Here is a 21,903-nt window from a genome sequence, read left to right as displayed (position 1 = left end):
CTAGGTAAGAACTCTTTGTTGTTCCATGGAGAGGTCTTGGGAAGATTGTTTTGGACTGTTGAGAAAGCTCTTCTCTCACCAAAAACAGCCTCCTGATCTTTACTGGCACAAGGTGAAGTGAAAAACTTTTCACTTACCTTGTTAATACAAAGAGGAAGCTGCCTGAGTGCTTTCTTCGTGATACATGCATGTGTAGGTCACATTCATGCTCTTGGTAACGTGAGCACATGCAATGCCACACCAGGCATTGCCTGCTATTGGCAATCTCCACCCCATCCATGCCCCCAAAAGGCACTATGGCTTGAGGACACTGTGTGCGATTTCTCAGAATGAGATCTGCACATGCGCATTGTGTCATCTGCACACTCGCAGATCTCACACCGTCGGAGATGTACGTAAACCATTGGATTTGCGTACACCTCTGAATCCGGCCTATAGTCATTAGGTATCCATGACTGTGGCTGCTACTGCTCCCTTGACCATGCTGAATCAGTCAGCAGTCTAGCAATTTTGCCATTCATACGCACTTTCTGGCTTGTCTAGGAGATCTAGATTTCCCTGGGAGAGACCTAGTTGCATTTTCGGGCCTTTGCATAACCGATTATTGGAAACTAGGCCCTTGATGTCTAAAGAGTATCCTGATATGCTCTGATCTTGTGCAGTCAAAAATAGAGCTGGGGAAAGCATATGGGAGGATGAGGTTTGTCCATGGAAAAGATATTGCTCTCTGTGTACAATCTCTGGGCACATAATTAGGAAGAGGTGTACTGGATGTAGTTGCTAAGAGAACTATTCCTGAAAGACTGGACTATATTGTGACAAATTGATGCCTTTAAGCCAAGGTCACCCTGTCCAGGAAAAACACCTTAATTTTTCTAGTTACCATTGCCAGATCTTGAGTATTCTGTGATTTTGAAGTGCCTGGGACACAAGCTCTGAACCCCTGCTCATTTGTTTAGAGGAACCAGAAGGGAGAAAAAAAGTGCTATAATTCTATATTCCCTTGTTGTTAAGCTAGTGAGATAACATAGTCTAGTTAGGGGCTGCAGTTCCTGCAGCAAGGATTTGTTGATATCCAAAATTTGGCAAGGAAACACTTGGAATCTTTTCAATGAGCCACCATTCAGTGGTAATCTGTCTCCAAGGAGGAACGGCATCTGCAAGCATGATGTGGGGAGACCTAGACAGGGGAACACCGACCACTGTTTCTTCCTTTTCTGAAGGAATTCCAGGTGGTTGAACCAGCACCTCTGGAATCGCATGTCCTGATGAGGAAGCTTCCTTTATGGGATTTAGTCTGAGGGATATATTTAATAAAGTGTTGGTTTTTAGAAGTAGATATGTTGCCCATAACCAAACAGATTCTAGCTATTATCTTCTAGAAGGTGCTAGATAAATGAGTAAAATCTAATTGGTTGCCATGGACAACATCTCCACTTCTAAAAACCTGCTCTTTAGTAAATATATCCCTTAGGCTCTCAGGCTGGAGCCTGGCTTCCAAAGTCCGTTCCCTTTGGCAGAAGTTCTTTCTATTCGAGTCCTGTCACTTCTTAACTTCAGAAAATGATCTATGGGCCAGATAGTGGGTTTTAACTTTATTGTGAAATTGAGGAACGCATAGGTCTCCATATATGATTTGGGTTAATTTAATATTCTAGGGGCCTGTAATGCCGGCACTGTCTAACCAACAAGCACAGTGCGCATTAGTAATAAAATGAAAGGTTTGACCAAAAATAAGCACAGCCCTGCTAATGGCTTTGAAAGGTGGGTTTGGAGGCCACTAGATATTCTGGGCAGCATATGGACTCCTCTTTCTGCTTTATTATAGACGAATCTTAAACTAGGCTTTCCTCAATGTTTTGTCATTTGGAGTCGCTGTCTTTTTACCCACAAGAGAGCATAAGGCAGGATCAATCTAAAGGGCAAACTCATTTGCTTTAACCAGTGTGGACCTAAGGCGAAGCTGGGCAAACTTGTACACTTCAGACCCAATGAGAGTAGTGCAAACTTGTAGGGAGGGGTCTTTTCTGCAAATGCCCTTCTGGCCATTCGTATATCATTCTTGGAGGAAGCTGAGGACCTAGTCACCTTCTGATTTCCAGAATACCAACAAGGAATCTGCTGAGCTGTTATAGACTAATGATGGTGGGACCTCTAAAGCTGAGTACACTCTGTACAATTTTTTTTTTTCTTACTTAAGATGTGATAAATTCATTACTTGCTCTGATATTCATGCAAACGCAACATGCAATTGTTTCTTCCGATCCTCCTATTTGTCTGTCCTAATTTTTGGAAGGATAGATTGTGTCCCTAGACACACTGCACAGATTACGTGTATAGTGGCCGTCTAATCAAAATAAGATAAGTTATCAGCACGTACACACTGCAAAATATTTGATAACATGACTTTATCGCATCTTGGAAGATGTGACCATGCGATCAGAATGGTTTGAGATAAATGACGATTGTACGTGCGTAAATCTACATCCTCTGTCAGATCATAACATTCTCAGATGATCTGACAGATAATTGAGTGTGTACCCATCTTATGCTATGAATGGGTGTCCTTATGGTGGTGACTCCAGGAAGATATTATGAATAAGTATTTTTCTTGCTATGCACAATAACACAGAATGTGATATTTTTCTTGAAAAGGCATCCAAAATCCTATTTTTCTCAATTTTCCTGACTTTATGAATGGATATGGGTAGCCTCAGTTACAATGACATAATAAATTAATTTTAGCCAGATTATTTGTGGACCTACAGAAACCAATAAGCACTTTTATGTTTGTGAGATGTCTATTTAGAAACCAGGATATAGTGTATGGAATGACCTATTCCTCAAGGCTCTGTGCTCACTGCACTAATGTAATAACTAAAATAAAATGGATACAATTTTCTATTGTGTGTCATGAAATTAGCAAATACATGTGTGAAGGGTTAGGGCTTAGGGATAGGCACTAGGGTTAGGCTTAGGCACTAGGGGGGGGTGAGGTGAGGTTTAGGGTGCGGGGAAGGTTAGGTTTAGGGGTAGGGGAAGGGTTAAGATAATAAAATAATTATTTTATTTATATAGCGCTTTTCTCCCATAGGACTCAGTCGCTTTACAGACATCAGAAAACATGGTACATTGTACAAGGATTTGGTGTTGCAAAAAATAGAAAACCACACCGAGATAATTAAATCAACCGAAACCTAGATAGCACAATATTGCAGGGTTGGTGCAGACATTTTGGGAATTAACATCCATGGGTTATATATTCCACCCACAAAAGGTACCAAATGAGGAAGCCGTCTTGGGCGCACTACATAGCATTACCCTGGGTGGAATAGATTACGCCTAGAAGAGATGACACAGTGGGTGGTTGCAGCATCCTGATGCTAGGAGTAGGGTCCCAACATAATAGTCAGGTCAATGTATTTTTCATCCCATCCACGAGTGTACCAGGTGAGGCAGCCATGGTGGGCGCACTATGAAGGTTGCACTGTGGGTGATCAACCATACAAGGACCCAAGGAATATATAGGAAAAGTGACACGTGTGGCAGTATGATATATACGCTTTGTGAATAGATTCACATGAAGTACATCCTGCCCATGGAGGATGCACTTCAGTGGATATATAGCACACCAGTATATCATACAGTGGGGTGGAAGTACATTTTACAAAACAGGGAATAGCAAATACAGCAAACAGTGCTGCAGTTCGGCCATGAGATTTACGGGTGACTGAAACATTTGAAATATGAAATGCACTGAATTAATAGATCCACTTGTTTGTTCATGCTGCCCAAGAATGAACCATCCGAGGCAGCCATCTGGGGCGCACTGCGTAGGTTACATCTGGCAGGGTGTGCAAGTAGCGGAAGTATAATGTCCAGGTGGAGAAAAAATCAAAAAGAATAAATGGTGACCGCATTTTAAGTTAAAACCATTTTAAACTTAATCAGAAATTAAAAAATGATAGAGTGATCTGCAAAAAGTCACAGTGTCTCCTTCGCTCGAGTGTGTGGTCTTGTCGCATCCAGCAGTTTGTGGAGTTCGATTTGGCTGCAGCATGAGACAGCAGCCGTACCCAGTCTCAGGGGAGTGTAAATGAAGGTGGAGTGGCAGCATTCCTGTGTGTTTGTGAAATTGTTAAAATTTTGGTTGGAAAGTAGTCAAAAGTCCAAATCCAGTTCGAACTCCGGCTCTAACTCCATGCTTCAGATGACATGCTTCAGATTCAGGCTATATTAATGGCAGGCCAAGCCTGTGTGTGCAGGCTTTAGAATGAGTCCCTTTTGCAGGAGAGGCTAGGTCAGCTGGTACAGTGGGAGGGAATGTTTGAACAGTTTGTTCAACAAGCTAATTAATGGGGGGGGGGAGATGCAACCTCACAGTTGGAAAACAAACTTTCAATACAGACTATTCTTTCAGTGAAAGGCATCCAATATGGAAGATGGCATTAGTTTACCTGGAAAGAGATGAAAGATGGTATTAAAACTCAGCTCCGGTTCGAACTCCATGCTTCAGATGACATGCTTAAGATGCAGGCTACAGTGGCGGTAAGATACTTACCGCCGGGATACCGAGCGCCGGCTTCCCATACCCAAACTGCCAGCTACATACCATTTATTCCATCCTAAACATGTGTATCCATTCCTCCTCCTTCCCATTCTTGACCAGCTTTTGCAACATGATTAGTACATCTTGCATTTTCATTTTATAAATATTTATCTAAGCATGCCTTAATATTTTTGCATAAATGTAAAGGGGCTAAACACTCCCCAAAAAACTCTCAATGTTACATACAACTATTAAGTTACGTGGTGATAAATCACTGTTCTCCACAAGACCTAAAAAAAATAAAATGGTCTAACCTGCTTTGGGGACGAAACAAAGTTTTAAAGGCCTCATTAATGACATGGGATGGCAAAAAGCTAAAATATAGATGTTTATGTAATAAAAATGCTTTAATTTTACAGATGCTATATTGTATGTTATGAATACAAATTAACAAATTTTAAAATAATGATTTAAGGTGCCCACACACATAGCGATTTTATTTTTCCCGATCTGGCCGATTCCGACACATTGGAACGACAGATTGGGTAAAAAATGTCCAAATCGTGAGTCCCCACTCACGATGCGATGCACGCCCCCGCAGGTCGCACTTCCCATCTTCAGATCTGCCGTGCAGTACGGCAGATCTGACAATCTAGACACAAATGCACTGTTAAAAACTCTGGCTGCAGGAGATCGGATGAAGATTGGACAGCATATCGTATGCATATCGTGTTCAGAGCTGCCGGGGAGAATTTCAAGGGAAATTGGACACATCGTCGGATTGTGAGTACATCGGTATGTGTGTGGATTATGAAGGCGTGTATAAATTTGTTTTGGCTTTTTCGTATTTCATCTATAAGTTTGTAAACACATTTTCACAGCGCAAAGATCAGACAGATAAGTGCAGTTATGGCGCATACATTTAAATACCTTTTCATGCCTAGTAAACCACACATAGGCCCAAATATAATAGGCTCCAATTTGCTGGTCCTAGCACGATTTGGCTAGATAGTTGTTACATTTAAAGCTTTAGAAGAATATAGTTTGATGGAGGAGCTATATGAAAAGAGGAAACCTTGACCAAGTGACACATCCACACCTAAATTCCAAGTTTGAGTAGTTTTCTTTGCTGGTAAATCTTTTCAGTGCAATATGTTATAATGATAAGTTATTTGCTAATATTGGGTCTGATTCAGAGTTGTACGTTAACCCGATGGTTTACGTACAACTCCGATGTTTAATCTGTGCATGCTCAGTGTCTGTAATGTCCATGTGCAGATCTCCTTCTGTTCGCTCGCTCGCAGTGCTCGGAGGCCGCAGCTCGAGTGACAGACTGGCCGTTTGGGTAGCATAGCAGTTGCAGCATCTGGCAGCTTCCAGGAAACAGGCGTGCTGACCTCGTTTTTTGGGCGTGCTGAAGTCAGTCGCTGCGTCCTTGTATGCAGCTTAACTGGCTTCAGCTACATAAACAAAAAATGGTCAACCTGAAGGTTATTCATATGTCTGGTGTTCACGCAGAGTGATCCGATATAGATGTGGATCACAGAAGTCGGCAGGAGGTGCCTATTTACATAAGACCATATTTTAGCACAGTTGCTGCGTCCAAAGACAGCAGCTGCTGTGCTACTGGGCCCAGCTCTGAATAAGGCCCATTGTGTTCTAGAGAGAAAATAATTGCTGTGTACATTTACTTTAGAAATTCTTTTTAGCAAAGGATTGATGCATTATTATGGAAGTAAATACTAATGCATTAATGTTTTTCTTTATTCCATTTTCTTTTTCATATGCGTTATAGCTTGTTTTTTCTCTTTTCATGTCACTGAAGGGCTATGAAGGCTTGGTCGAAGGTGGAGATTGTATCAAGCCAGCAAACTGGCTAAGTGTGTCCAATATAATCCAGTTGGTAAGTGTAATAAGACTATTTATGAATGTTTGTTTTTCATTCTATAAGAATTAAGTATTATACCCATAATAACAGTACACACATTGATAACTGCGTTTTGCAAAATTTCCTAAATGTACCAAAGAGTTAAGACTGGTAGCCGATTATGAAAATTTTCAAAAAGAATTACACTTACATAAAGTGTGTGTGTATATATGTGTGTGTGTATATATATATATATATATATATATATATATATATGTGTGTGTGTGTGTGTGTGTGTATATATATATATATATATATATATATATATATATATATATATATAGTGTATATATACACATACAAATGGTACAACTTTTAGCAAAGCATATAGCTCTATAATAAGATACACACACACACTATGGTATAGCATTACTAAAGCAGACTAAATATGCTTTATATAATCTTCTTTCGGACCTTGTCCATGGTTCAGCCCAGCCCACAGGAAAATTAAGAGCCTCACCCAGGCCAGTATTGTATGAATCAAGTCCAGTCTCCTCTCCTCCAAAATAGCTATAGCACAGCAGCCAGGCAGCAAGGGGTGTTCCAGGAGGCACAGACGCTCACTGTCTCACTTAGTCAGTCACTGGGTATGGGGGTAGAGCAGCAAGGCTCCCTGGGAGTACATCAGCTCCCTTCTTCAGAGATTTAGCAGCACTGTAGTTTTATTAATTGAAGACAACCTGAGGGCTGCCCGACTCAGTGTCCCATGGCCACATTGCTGTTCCTCTTCATCCTCCTCTGCTTAAGATGTCTGCGGGCGGGCTGAAGGAGGACAGGTGGTGTGGGGCTGTTCAGCACTACGTGACTTTTAATGTTACGCCGTACACAGCCCGGCAGCGTCTGAGTTGAGTGCTCAGGGCTCAGCTGTGCCCGGCAGAAAACAGAGAGGGAAGAGAGCCACAGCTGGCCGGGTCTGATAAAATGGTTTTGAGGGCTGTATACCTCCCACGGGCCGGAGATTCCCTATCTCTGATTTAGCTCCTCATGTAGCACCAGTTATGAAACCGATATTACACCATTTTCACTTTTGTAGGGATTGAAAATAGGTTTGATAGAATTACAACAGGATTTTGGAATGCATATATATATATATTATAATTTCTTTGTCTCCAGAACAGTAATAGCCTTAATTTTTGTTGCCAGTGACATGTCCAACACTTCAAAAGTCTGACATAGAAATCTTAAGTATTTTCCAATTGTAAATGATTTTTCTACTTCAGGGTCCATAGGGGGTCCACAGGGTTGACCTTGGGGTATAGCTGGTTCTGGATCCACAGGCACCACATCGTTAAAGCTTTTGCTGCTCCCAGGATGCACTGGTTCCATCCTCCTCTATACCCTGCCCCCGAGCCACAGGCACCCCAGATTTAGTTGGTGCCCGGCCGGAGTCGAGTCACCCTTAGCGCAGGGGGCTGCTTAGCAGCCCCTAAGCTTATATTATTTTATAAGACTGTCTATTGGACGTCCAAGCTGCCCCTCCTATACCCCGCCGACGCTGCGACGCCAGTACAGATCTGGGGATCGCAGCGGGACCCCAGAGTCTGTACTAGCCGGGCTCTAGAGGAATCCCTAGGCTGTTGCCGGGGACAAGGTAAGTCACGGGTGTGCATCAAGCCTTCTGCCTCCGGTCTCTGGGGACAGACCGGAGGCGCTAGCAGTGGTGGCGGCCCCCCCTCTCCGGAGGAATACCCCGCGGGTCCACTAGATCACCAGGGATACATTGCGGCAGCAGGAGCCGGCATCCCGGGGGTAATTGCTAGCCAGCGGAGGCAGCCTTCCCTGTCTAGCGGCTACTCCCCTCAGCTCGGCGCGCCTGTCTGCTCAGGTCTGGCGATGCTGAGCTGCATTCCTCCTGCGGCCACTCCTCCTCTGAGGTCTCTGGCGGTCATCTTCTCTGGCAGCATCTCTCAGGCAGCGTGCGGACCCTTCCCCGTGTACCTCTCCCCTGGTAGGACAGCGTACACAGCACTATAGCCCTCCAAGACACTGAATCTGGGCAGGTTGATTGATTGTAGTGACAAGGTGCAGTGAGTATTAACTTTCTGCATTGTATGTGACTTTTACTAGTGCTGACTGTGCTTTATTTCTACTTACTGTCAGTCTATAACTATCCCTTTCCTTCTTCTACAGCCCTGGCAGGTGTGTGTGGGAAGGGCGTTTCTTGGATCTCACTTCATAAATATAAATTCATGTATTTGTGAGGTCGGTCACATACATCTGCACGGTGCCATATTTGTGGGCTTGTGTGCTGCATGCTTGTGGGTGCACCAAGAGTAAACACTGAGTTTCCCTGTTGTGTTGATATGTATATCTGTATATATATATTTTATCATGTCTGCGGCTCCCACTCTGCTCTCCTGCAGACGCTGCGCTGCAGGGGTAAATATGGATGCTTTATCACAGGATGGGCTGTGTGTGAGGTGCCGTCAGTTGCCTGGTCCCTCTAACCCCCCAACTTTGGAACAGGATCCTCCTTGGGCGGTGTTTTCTCAGGTGCTGGCTTCCATCGCAGACCGTCTGGGGGTCTCGACTGCTCTCCCACATAGGGGGTTACCCCAAACAGCAATTATTGCAGTCTCCCCCTTGGCCTCAGACTGTTAATCCATATATGGGGTTACCTATGTATATTTAGTCTGCTCCGGTGACACAGCAGTCCGTCATTCCCTTCCAGGGTCTCCCGCAGGCGGGTCAACCACCATGGGTGGATGTGTTCTCCAGTTCAGTCCAGGGTTTGGCGGCCTCATCTTCAGCTTTTCAAACTATGTTACGGAGTGACAAACCTCAAAAGGCGTCTAAACGCACTGTTATGTCATCCCAGTCTGCGCAACTATCAGACTCCGATGCGGGGGAATTGCCTGAGGACTCTGACTCGAGTTCTCCTGTCTGGAAAGTGGAGACGAAACCTTCCATTAATGTGCCGGCATTGGTGAGGACGGTGCGGTCCATTCTTGATATAGAGGATGATGCCCCGGCCCCTAAGTCCAAGTATCCAAATTTTAAGCAGGCAAAAGTGACTTCGGCTGTTTTTTCCTCTATCTGTCCAGCTGACTGATCATATGGCGAAGGCCTGGCAGTCGCCTAGTAAGAGGTTCCAGCCGCAAAAACGTTTAGCATCTAGTTATCCGTTTCCTGCAAATCATTGCAAAAAGTGGGAAACCCTGCCTGCGTCGGATTCTCATGTTACTCGCTTAATCAAGAGTGCTATCTTGCCTATGCCATCCATTTCATCCCTAAAGGATCCCACAGACAGGAAAGTGGAGACTTGTTTAAAATCCATTTATTCTCTCTCAGGGTGGTGGCACGTCCGTCCATGGCCTTCTCTTGGGTGGCTAAAGCCATTGAGAGCTGGGCCAATGTACTGGAAGATACTTTTCCTGAGGAAGCTCCAGAGGTTCAGAGAGCTTTAGTGGGACAGATGAGGGATGCCGCTTCCTATATTGGAGAAGTGTCTTTGGATGCCAGTCTTCTGACTTCCAGAGTTTCGGCGGCAGGGGTCTCTGCTTGCCGGTCTTTGTGGCTCCGTTCTTGGAGAGCGGATGCGGATTCCAAGAAGGGCCTGGAGACCTTAGCCATTAAATGGAACGATTTTGTTCGATATACGGTGGCGTATATCAACCATCAAAGGGGGACTCGCAGTCGAGAAGCAATGTCGGAGGTGGCAAGCATCCTGCCTTGGGGGAAGAGGGCCCTGCTCGTGAGAGCTTACATTCTAAAGGGGAGGGGCAGACAAACAGGGGTTACACAGATGGGCTGGATTGTGAGGAAGGAACATGGAGTAGTGGGTTAGAATGACAGCTGGAAAGCTTTGAGGAGCAAAGGGGTCTTGAGTGCCCATTTCAAGGTTAGAAGCCAAGAAGCAAAGTTAATGGAATTTTGAGTTAAGGCCAGGGGGATGAGGAAAGGCAGCTACTTGAGGAAGTTGGAAAACGCAACTGATATGAGCATTGAATGCAAATAATGAAGTGGAGAGTTTAGAAAGTAAGAGTTGGTGGGAGTGACCAGGTGATAGAAGTACCCCCAACACCAACACTGTGGAAACCTCCAGGCCAGGGAGTGTGAAAGAATGTGAGGCTCCCAAAGGAGATAACTGCAGGAGAATTGGTGTCAGATGGGTAAGTCTAGGATTTGGTGATGGCTAGGAGATTGAAGGAGTTGAATATGAAGCCGTAATGGACAGGGACCAGGTAGATTATAGACAGGACTGGCATTCCAGAGGTGACAGGAGAGAGGGACAGAGTTGGGAGGAGAGAGAAGGAGATTGTTAGGGTTGCTGTAGCGTGTTTGATGTTCTGGTTTTGTTGTGGGCCCGGGGTGGTGATAGGAACAAACACAGAAGCAGATTTAAAACAAATCGCAGGTTGAAGTGAATTTGCAGGCTGTAGTGAATTGCAGACTGAAGTGAATGGATAATGTCCAGGGGATTAGCAAGTGGAGGCAGGGTAACAGCTGACACAGGTACTCAGGCAAGGGAGAGGCAATAGGAGGAGGCAGAGGATTCAAGCAGGTTATTGAGCAGGTCAGGTAAGCAGGCTAAGGCAAAGATCCAACAGGCAGTAAGTGAGCACAGGAACTCTCTCTCAGCGGTGGCTGAGAAACACATTGCACTGGCAATGAAAGAGAGCTCTCAACTCCCTTAAATACCCAGTGCTCCGCTGTGACAGGCCAGAGAGAGCATGTGACCCACCAGGATAGGGCGATTAGATCACAAGGCTAGAGGCAAGATGGCGGCGTCCATGCTGGAGCGATGTAAACACCACCAGACCAAACAAGCCCAGAGTGACAACATGCCCGCACAGGATCACGCACAACCAATGCTCCCCGCCAGGCACCAGCACCACCGCCAGACGCCCTCCGCCATAGCGACCTCATAGGTAATACCCGCTGACTGCTATGCCGAGAAATCCTGGGCGTGACAGCTTGGGGTTGATATTGATTTACAGCAGGGGGATAAGGAGAGTGTGGGTTCATGGTGGGCTTCTGAGTGAGGAAGGGTGACAGCAGGTGGTGGGCAAGGTGGAGGTTTAGTGTGGTGTGGGTTGAGAAGAAGAGGTGTAACTTGGAGAAAAGGTAGGGTGTAGGACTTATGAGTTATGGGAGATGCAGTGGAGAGTACTAGATGAGATGAAGGGAGAGGAGAGGAGGGAGAGGAGAAAGTGGAGGAGACTATGGAGGGAGAAAAGAAATGGGAACTGGTGGTAGAGGAAAGTATTATGTAGCTTCTGAGTGAGGAGTAGAAGAAAAGAGAGACATTGCGTAGATGAGTGATTGGGGGGGAAGAAAACAGCAGTAGTAGTGATGAGAGTGAGACACAGGTATAGTACAGTTAAAATGTCTAAAAATTAGATAAAAGAAACAACAGTGTTAGTAGATGTAAAGGCACAACTACAAGAGTATATAATAAACAAAATGAGTTTAAAGCTGTTAAAGTTGCAGGACTTTGAATTAAGGATAAAGCATTCTTATAAATGAGAAGGTGTTTAAAAATGGTAGATACTACAGTGGTGTAAAGATAAATTGGCAGTGGTATAGGAATAATAAACAGTGTAGGGGCAAAAAACATACATTAAAAAATTAAAATGCCGCAATCAACCTGGTAGTTGCTTGCAAAGCTGAAGCAGGCTGTTGGCATAAGGTGTGTTCAGGTTATAATGAAAGCTGGTGGCTGAGTTGCAGGGTATCCAGAAGCTCATAAGATCCTTTTTAAGTTGTAAAGAGTTCTTTATTAAATGTTGTCCTCCTGTCTTCCTCCTGTTTAACTCTTGCTAACTCTTTAAATTATGCTGTGCATATAATACCACTTATAAAAAAACACTTTGAAATAAAAACCTACTGTATGCAGCCTTAAACAGGCCTGCAGCCTGAAACCTACTGAGTATATAGTGAAGCATACATGTGTAGTCACTGATTACACCCCAACCCCCAGTAACCTCACCCACACCAGATACAAGTCATAAAATTCTAATACAAACAAACAGACCCTAAACAGCATCCCATGTATCTAAGAGTTAAAAAATAGTTAAATTGCAAGACCTTAAGTCACTCTGGTTTTTGCAGATCATTAATAACAAAATACCTATAAAATCAGTATAATCATACAGCAATGGTATTTCTATGTCAGATGACTGGTCCCAAAAGATTACCTATAAAATCAGTAAATAACAATGTATGATCTGTGGACAAAAAGACAATGGCCCTCATTCAGACCCACTCGCGAGCGGCTGTCCGCTCGCAAGTGGGTCGATGGTCCGCACTGCGCATGCGCACGACGGAGGGAGGACTTTCCTTCGCTCGGAGTGTCTCATCAAAGGGGGTGTGCTGTCGATGTTGACTGACAGCACGCCCCCTTTGGTGGGCGTGCCTGCCAGATGGAGGCGTTCCCAAGGGAACGCCTACCGTCTGAAGCCGGCCCCACTGACATCACTAGTGATGTCAGTGGGAGTGATTTTGGCTCTGATAGAACCAAACATGTGCACCAGCCTCACAAAATGCCGTCAGCGGAGACGTATCAGCATGGATCACAATCAAGTGGATACACGCTGGCTCAGCTAAAAGTCATAGAAACCGGAAGCGCTAATTAGTGTTGACAGACTGCATCATGTAATGTCCGTCGCGTGTATCCTAGGATACTTCCGCTTTCAGCCCGGAACGCATGCTGGCCACTGTTAGTGGGAGTGATGTCTAAATAAAGCTAGACACAACACAATCCAGAAAAACACAGATAGGACAGCATGTATAATGAAATTAAACAATATTGGAGCCTGGACACTAGCAGACAATAAACAAACAATTCCAACCAATAGAAACAAAATCAAAGAAAATAATAAAGAAAGGAAGAAACATAAAAAAATGGAAACACATAGAAAAGAATATATAAAAATGTAAAAAATAATTGAATAAATAAATAAAAATAGAAATATAAGAAGATATAAAAAAATAATACAAAATAAATAAAGTTCATCAGAGGAAAACCCATACCAGAGAAGAACCCCCAACATAGAAGTAGAAGAAACCCATAAAACAATACTATATCATAGAAAATGTTATAACCATCTCTCAAACAAGAAACCTCTAGGTGTAAAACAAAAGAATTAAGGACATAAGACAAATAAAAATAAAAATAGAAATAAAGGGAGAAGAATTTAACCAAGCATTAGAGGAAGACTTTGAGTGGGTTATGCTCATTCAAGCCACGTGGGGCCACTGTGTCCAGTTTAAATATCCAGAAACTTTCCCTCCTCTTAAGGGACAAAAAGTCTGTCTTCACCTTGTCCAAGTGGGGGGACCCAGTCAATCAATTTACACCTCAGTCCTGCAACCTGATGGGCTTACTCCAGAAAATGCCCGGCCACTGGTTTGTCACTAGAGCCAGACTGTAAAGCAGCACGAATGGATTCCCTATGATTTGACATTCGAGACGGAGGAGGGGGCTACCGGAGCTGCTATGGTCTCTTCTGCCTGTTTGTTTCCCAGTGCCGGCTGAGCAGGGTCTGTGCCCCCCCATCAGCCTCTTCCATCTGGATTTTTACGGACCACTGCTGGGGCTCAGGCCACCCAGCCCCCACCCATGTGCTTCATCATTCCCTCCATCCGAGCAGGAGTCTCCTGGGCCGCTGCTGCTGATTCTCCATCTGCTGGTTGGGAGATGAGCCACTCTGAGCATCTGGCACACTGCTGCCTCTGGAATCTACCTACTTAGCATTTCCAGGACGACTTCTGTATCCAAAACTTACCAGGGAAACCCTGCTGGGAACAGCAGACTGTGCACAGTGGAGCGGATACCAAGGGTTAGATTGGGAGTGCCTGGGGTGCTGTCTCCTTGTCATTGAATAAAATGAATAATCACTCAGCAATGATGGGTAGGCACTGCTAGAATATATATATATATATATATATATATTATTGATAGTCTATATGTATCTTCGCGATAAACTCAAAAACTACTCGATTTTGAATGAGTTTTCACTGAAATGTTCCTTGAGATCCTCCGAGTAACATAGGCCATAGGCTATAAGCACACACAACAATCCTTTCTCTTCATCAGGAAGCCCTTACTGGGATTCTTCTAGCAGCAGCTCCTGGTGTACTCTGGGGGTGGGGGGGAAGGGGGCGGAGCATGTGACTGACAGACTTTGGAGTGGCCCAGTGAAGGAGAGGACTGAAGGAGAGGGAAAGGGTGGCCACCACACTGCCTGCACGGCTCTAAGCAGGCAGACTCTCTGACAGCCAGATTAGAGAGTCCCCATCCACATAATACTTTAATCGTTGATTTGGTATCATTGAATAAAATTAATAATCACTCTCTATCATTGAATGAAATTAATAATCACTCGGCAACAATGGGTAGGCACTGCTAGTCTTATATATTTGATGTGCCATAGAAGTGTAGGCTTTATTGCCGTAAAATTGGGGGCCCATATGAAAGCTTTCCCAGTGAGACATGTTATTTTAGCTTATGCTTAATCTTTCTGCCAAAGTTATGTTTTGGTAGTTTGCCATCTGTAATATGTAAATGTTAAAATATCCTTTTGCTGTATTTACTTTAAACTACTGCAAAAAAATATTATTTTTTTATTTTAGGGTGGCACTATTATTGGTAGTGCCAGGTGCAAGGCATTTATGACTCATGAGGGGCGTTTGTCTGCAGCCTTTAATCTTGTACAGAAAGGTATAACAAATTTATGTGTCATTGGTGGTGATGGCAGTTTAACTGGAGCAAACCTCTTTCGAAAGGAGTGGGGAAGTCTACTTGAAGAGTTGGTTAAGGAAGGTGAGTTTAGATGGGCATTTTGACTTTGACTGCATCCTGTTTAGATAATGTATGCAGCTTGTTTTCCACCATGTAAATCTGTTTTGTTTTTGCCTGCTCATTAAAGAAGAACATTACTGCTCTGTTAGTTTTCAGATTAATAACGTTGCCACATAACGAGCAGTCCTTTTTTGGTGTAGAATGGTGTTTTTAAGATTACCATTACATGGTAGTTATGGAATGTGGATTGCGGCAAAAATGAAAATAATATCCAAAATATTTCTGTAAACATTATCCACATTTATTTCTTGACAATGCTAATAAAATAAAAACTGGGCCATTGTTAAGCTGGGTACACACTTGTCCAACCCCTGACCGACCAGTTGGTCCGACATTGGAATTTTTTCGTAACAACTAGTGATATTGTTGTTACCACTTGTTACTAATCTTAAATCGTGCTCCAACCAATCAGCTCCTAACTGTCATGTATTTGAAAAATTACAGGAGCTGATTGGTTGGAACACCATTTAAGATTAGTATTCAGCAGTGGCGGCTCCAGAGGTGGGGCTGCAGCGCAGTCCAAAATTCAAATAGGGGAGCCACACCAACTGCCAGTGAGTCCCGGCCGGCAGTGTCTGGGTTGGAAGTTTGTTGTGCTCCCCTATTTGAGTTTTGGACTGAGCTGCAGCCCCGACTGAGCTGCAGCCCCACCTCTGGATCCGCCACTGGTATTCAGTGATAACCAAAATATCGCTTGTGGGATAAATCGTGGCCTAAATCTCTTTGAAGCACATTACAAAGCAAGGACATAACATCCATGGGTACAGGGGCATCTGTTGCTAGGGGGTGTATGGTGACACAGTCCTTTCAGCAGATGGAGAATGAAGGTCTGCTGAAAAATTGGACAAGTGTGTATGCACAGATTGGTTGTAGAGTCTGCGACCAGGTCTGCAGTAGGATTGTATAAACAGCCTGATCTTGAGTTGGATCTACAGAGTCTTGAACAAGTGTGTACACAGCTTTTATGTTGCAATAACATCAGGCAGCAATTGCCATAGTCTATGCTGCCAACCCTTTTAAACCTAAAGGTGGGTACACACAGGTACAATCATACTTTCGATGTTAGTGCTCGTATGACCAAACTGTTTTGAAGTATCGATCTTCGTGCTGAGAGGCACGTACACACAGAGACAATCATACTTGCGATCCTAGGCAGCCAAAATATTGAAACAATACGATCGTACAAGCACACACACAATACAGATTCAGGGCAGCAGTCACATTGAGGGTTCTTAAATTTCCATAATGGGCAAAAAATGGGGCGTGATTAAAACAAGCATCCTGGACTTGCATCGCCATTTTCCAGAACAAGTGCTGAGGATTGAATATATTCATTTCAATCCTTATGAGTTTGAACTTGAGAAAGAGACAGGCAAAAGTTTATATTCTTATGGCTTTAGTGAGAAGGATGCGGGCTATCAGGGAGAGAGTGAGGACAAAGAACCACAGTTGCTGGTCCAGGTATTTGCTGCTGAGACGAGACACGTTCACTCACATACATGTGGTTCAAGAAACCTGTGACAAATCCTGATGATTTCAGCAATTTTGTGAATATGGATGACTCATAGTTCCAAGAGCTTCTATATCTAGTGTCCCCACTCATAGAGAGTGGGGACAGAAACATGAGAAGGCCTATTTCTGCAGAACACACGCTGGTGGCTACCCTGAGGTATCTGGCTACAGGGAGGACACTGGCTGACTAGAGGTACAGCACTGCGATATCGTCTCAGGCCATTGGTGAGATCATCCCTGACATCTGTGATGCAAATACTGGCACTGTACTACTACTGTACTACAATAAATGTTTTTATTAGATTAAGTTCAGTGATCGCGCTGAACGAAAAAAAATGTGGGAGCCAAGGACCCCTCGCTTTTAAAAATTGGGGTCCTACTCCAGTTTCTAGGTCCCATCACAATTTATGCCCCAATAACTGCAGCGCATAAAAACTCACTATAGCGAATATTTTGCACTGAGAATGACTCGGGGAGAAGGGAACAGGGATGGGAGGAGAGAGTACACAAGAGAGCAGAAGGGGTACAGACATAGCGAGCGGGGAACAGGGGGCACAGAGGTGGGAGGGCAGAGTACACGGGAGAGCAGAAGGGGTACAGACATGGTGGGAGGGCAGAGGATACAGGAGGGCAGAAGGGGTACAGACATGGGTCGAGGGGAACAGGGGGCACAGGTGGAAGGGCAGAGTACACAAGAGAGCAGAAGGGGTACAGACATGGGGAGTGGGTAACGGGACACTGGTGGGAGGGTAGAGGTTACAGGAGAGCAGAAGGGGTACAGACATGGAGAGGTTAAGAGGAGGCACAGGAAAGCAGAAGTGGTACAAACATGGGGAGGGAACGGGGCACAGAGGTGGGAGGGCAGAGAACACAGGAGGACAGAAGGGGTACAGAAATGGGGACGGGTACAGGTGGGAGGGCAGAGTACACAGGAGGGCAGAAGGGGTACAGAAATGGGGACAGGTTGTACGGTGCGAGGGCAAAGTACACTGGAGAGGAGAAGCGTTACAGACATAGGGAATGGGTGGGAGGGCAGAGTAGGATTTAATAAGGGTCATAATCTATGTATAAAACTACATACCAATGGGCTTATCAATAAGAAACATCAAACCGGTAACTCCAAATTGTTTTAGTACAGTAAGCAAAGTGACTGCAGCACACCACAGTTATACCCCGAAACGTGCATCCCTCTGTGATTAATGGGGCCCTCAGTGTCTCTAAGGCCTGGCGCTGTGCCCCTCAGTGTTTCTAGGCAGGACCCTTCAGCGTAACTTTCTTCTCCTTGTGTTGTGGGGAGCCTCTGGTCACAGTGGTGAACAGCAGGTGGCGCCCTGTCACAGATTTCTGCAGGGTGCTTAATAAAATAGGTATGAGAGGAGCTGCATCATTAGTTGATGGAAATTGATCTCTGTCCGTCTCACAGGTCAAGCCTCCTGGTGGCAGATCGGTTGTGAGGGGGCTGGAGGAATAGACAGCCCAGCTGCAGTCCCATCGCTGTCCTCAGCTGAAATATTTTAATCAGCTGGAAGAGCCGGGCGCTCGTGATCCTCGATACTTTGTAATCCCAGCTCAGCCTCGCATAGGCAGTTAGGCGCTCTAGGAGGCAGGACACCTGGAGCAGCGTGGAAGTCAGGTGGAACGCACAGCCGATGGCTATTGGTTGAGACACCGCCAACAGTGATTGGTTGGTGAATGGTATCGACGGTAATTGGCTGCTGTGTGTGCAGCAACAGCCGGTCACCGCCGGCAGCATCTCCCCAACCAATCACCGCCGGCTGTGTTTGGCTGTTCTGGGGTGCGCACACAGCGGTCATTTTTAAAAACCAAGTCCCTCACTTCCTGTATCTTATAAAAACGCGCGGTATAGCACGTATTTCGTGATCACTGAAGATAACTCGTTATTGCCAGTAAAGTGTACATTTTGAAACCGTGCAATAATAAATAACAGATAATAAAACAACAATAAAAAATTAAATATAAATTGTCTTATAGATTTTGCACCAACTGCATTACATTGAATATGCTGCCCAAATACAGTATATGGACTTTGTGCAAACCTTTGGTGGAATAATACACACAAAGCTTGATTCCTTAAAATGTTAAAATAACATTTGGTTGGAAATAAAACTTGACTGATTATTTTAAAAGGGTGGGGTTTTGTTTAAAGGTAATGGGAGACTGCATCTTGGCCATTTGCCCTTGAATTGGCACACATCACTACCTGCCTGCTAGTGGGTGGAACTATACATACCAGCAAGCCCTGGCCAACAAATGTATTTGCTGGGGAAACCCTGATACTGTACATCATATACCAACAGGGAAAGGTCGATGTATTTTGTATGGTATAATGAAAACATGCAATACAGCGAAATATGGGAGAATGTTCACATGCAGGAGCGTGTGATGCAGCAGGATTCTCCGCTTGAGTTTAATTATGCACGCCCACAGAGACGGCACTGATTTTGTGTACAATCGTAGGAACACTAGAAGGAACGGTCATAGGGACAGTTAAATGTGCGCACACACAAGACTATTCCTTTGGCCAGACACAGTATTATTATTACATTTTATTTATAGGGCACCACAAGTGTTCTGCAGTGCCGTAAGGGAGCAAAACAATAATACAATACAGGGTAAAACAGTACAGTACAAATAGCACTACAAATCTCCACACGGCTACTGATGCAATGTGTGCAATTGAAAAGTACAGCTTCAGCTGAAACCTGTAGCTATCAGTGTGGGCGCAAATGACAGGTCTAGTTTGTCTGTAAAAACAAAAAACAATGATTGGGGTTCAGGGCCGAGAGCCCAATGAGGATGTGTAGCATGTGTTCAAGAGAAGTAGGTGATGAGAACAAGAGGGAGGAAGGCCCAGCTTACAGTCTAAAGGGAAGGGGGAGAGAAACGGAAGACATAAGAAATGAGCCAGTGTAAGGGGGAGTTAAAAGGTAGACTACGTGGTGACATGGTTAAGTGGTAGATGGATATGCCTTTATGAACAGATGGGTTTTCAGAAACCGCTTGAAGCAGTGCAGTCTGAGGGATAGTCTGATGGAACTAGGGTGTGCATTCCAGTGGTGGGGGGCAGCTAGGGAGAAATATTGAATCCTGGAGTGAGATGTGGTAACCAGAGGGGAGGAAAGGCGGTGTTCATTGGGTGGGAGGGAGTGTGTAAGGAGATGAGGTTGGAAATGTAGGGGGCTGTGGAGTTGGAAAGGGCCTCTAATGTGGTAGTTAGGAGTTTGAAAAGGATTCTGAAGGAGAGCCAGTGAAGGGCTTTGCAGAGAGGGGAGGCAGATGTGGAATGGTGGGAGAGGAAGATATGTCTAGCTCAAGCGTTAATTATAGTTTGGAGGAAAGCAAGATGGGAGCAGGGAAGTAAAGTGAGAGGAAGGTTGCAGTAGTCAAGACGATGGATGATCAGTGAGTGGACAATGGTTTGGTGGCATTCCTGGAGAGGAAGGGTCTGATTCCAGCAATGTTGCAGAGCTGGAAACAACAGGATAGGGCAAGAGATTAAGGGGGTCATTCAGACCCGCTCGTGAGCGGCAGTACGCTCGCAAGCGGGTCGATGTTCCCCACTGCGCATGCGCACGACGTTGGGAGCTCAGTCGTGCGCATGCGCGAGACCCGGGGAGCGACGGGCTTTCCATCGCTCCGGGTCTCGCACCAAAGGCGGCGTGCTGTCGATGTTGATTGACAGCACGCCCCCTTTGGTGGGCGTGCCGGGGGCGTGGCGGCCAGACGGAGGCGTTCCCATGGGAACACTTACCGTCTGAAGCCGGCCCCACTGACATCACTAGTGATGTCAGTGGGAGTGATTTTGGCTTTGATAGAGCCAAAATCACTCCAGGGCTTGTGGCAGGGAGACCCTACCGCAGGGTCTCCGTCGCAAGTCCGATGGTCGCGATGGTCAAGACCATCGCGACCATCTTTTTGGCCGCTCGCATATGCTGTGGGTGGTCACCCACAGCTATGCGAGCGGACAGGAGACCGCTCCATTTTCAGGGAGGAGGGCCCTGATTCAGGCCCTAAATGCGGGGGTGAAGGAGAGGGAAGAGTCTAGAATGACTCCCAGGCAGAGGTGTTGAGGAACAGAGGAGATATAGATGTGTCCTTATACATCTAGACTCCTTGCACGTTAAATGGCCCTTTTAGACTGCCTTGGTGTGACTCTGTAGTGCTGAGCGTCTTTTTGTGCGACTTTTCCCCTTCTAATGCGTCTTATTAACAAAGCGATGCGAATAGAACGCAGAAGCAGCTTCTAATTAAAATAATATGCGGTATGCCTATATTCTATGGGTGCATCTGCATGTGAAACGCTGTGTTAGTGTCACAGCCGCTTACACTGTAACGTAGCATTTCGCATGCATATACACCCGCAGTTGCACACCGTATATAGGCATGCCGCGTCCTATTCACATCGCTGTTCGAATAAGACAAATTTGAATGGAAAAAGTTGCACGAAAAGATAATCTGCGTTACTGAATCACACAGTGCTCACGAGTTATGTGTAACGCAACTTGTAGCGCACAAGGATAGATGTATGTGGACACATCTGTAGTCGTTAGTAATGATAGACCGGTCGGGAGGAGAGGGAAGACCATGAGTTCAGTTCTGGCCATGTTGAGTTTGAGAAAGTGCTTGGACATCCAGGTGGGACCAACACCTTTGAGTGCAGAGGTGAGGGTGTAGAAGGAGGCCGTTTGGTTGGGGCAAGCAAGGGTTGATAGAAAAGAGAGGAGAGTATTAAGTGAAAAGGAGAGAATAGCAGGGTCAAGAGCAGATTGCATCTGCTGACTGTAGATTTGGGAGTAAGGAGGGGTGCAGGAGAAGAGGAGAGATTGAAGGACAGGAGATGGTGGTCAGAAAGTGGGAAGGGAGAGTTGGAGAAGTCAGACAGAGTCCAGAGATGGGAGAAAACATGGTCAGTGGAGTGGCCGAGGCAGTGGGTGGGGGAGGAGGTCCATTGAGAAAGGCCAAAAGAGGAGCAGAGGGCAAGAAGTCTTGTGGAAGCTGGGTCAGTGGGGATGTTGAAGTCGCCTAGGATCAGGGAGGGGAGGTCAGAGGAAAGATAGTGGGGAAGCCAGGCAGCAAAGTGGTCATATT

At 45.2% G+C, this 21,903-nt stretch overlaps 1 protein-coding gene across 2 annotated transcripts in view; it reads left to right on the top strand.

The window, feature by feature from the left end:
• The window catches only part of PFKL (phosphofructokinase, liver type), a 238,173-nt gene that overhangs the window by 17,709 nt on the left and 198,561 nt on the right, over nt 1–21,903 (top strand). For both annotated transcript variants that reach the window (XM_088451029.1, XM_088451030.1), the window contains exons 3-4: nt 6,375–6,452; nt 15,054–15,243. In XM_088451029.1, the coding sequence (XP_088307155.1) occupies nt 6,375–6,452; nt 15,054–15,243 (268 nt within the window). The remainder of the gene's footprint in view (nt 1–6,374; nt 6,453–15,053; nt 15,244–21,903) is intronic.

Source organism: Taudactylus pleione, unplaced genomic scaffold (assembly GCF_031769625.1).
Source record: "Taudactylus pleione unplaced genomic scaffold, aTauple2 ptg000536l, whole genome shotgun sequence".
NCBI lineage: Eukaryota > Metazoa > Chordata > Amphibia > Anura > Myobatrachidae > Taudactylus > Taudactylus pleione.
The sequence above is the reverse complement of the archived record's forward strand: the minus strand, read 5'-3'. Positions and strand labels throughout refer to the sequence as shown.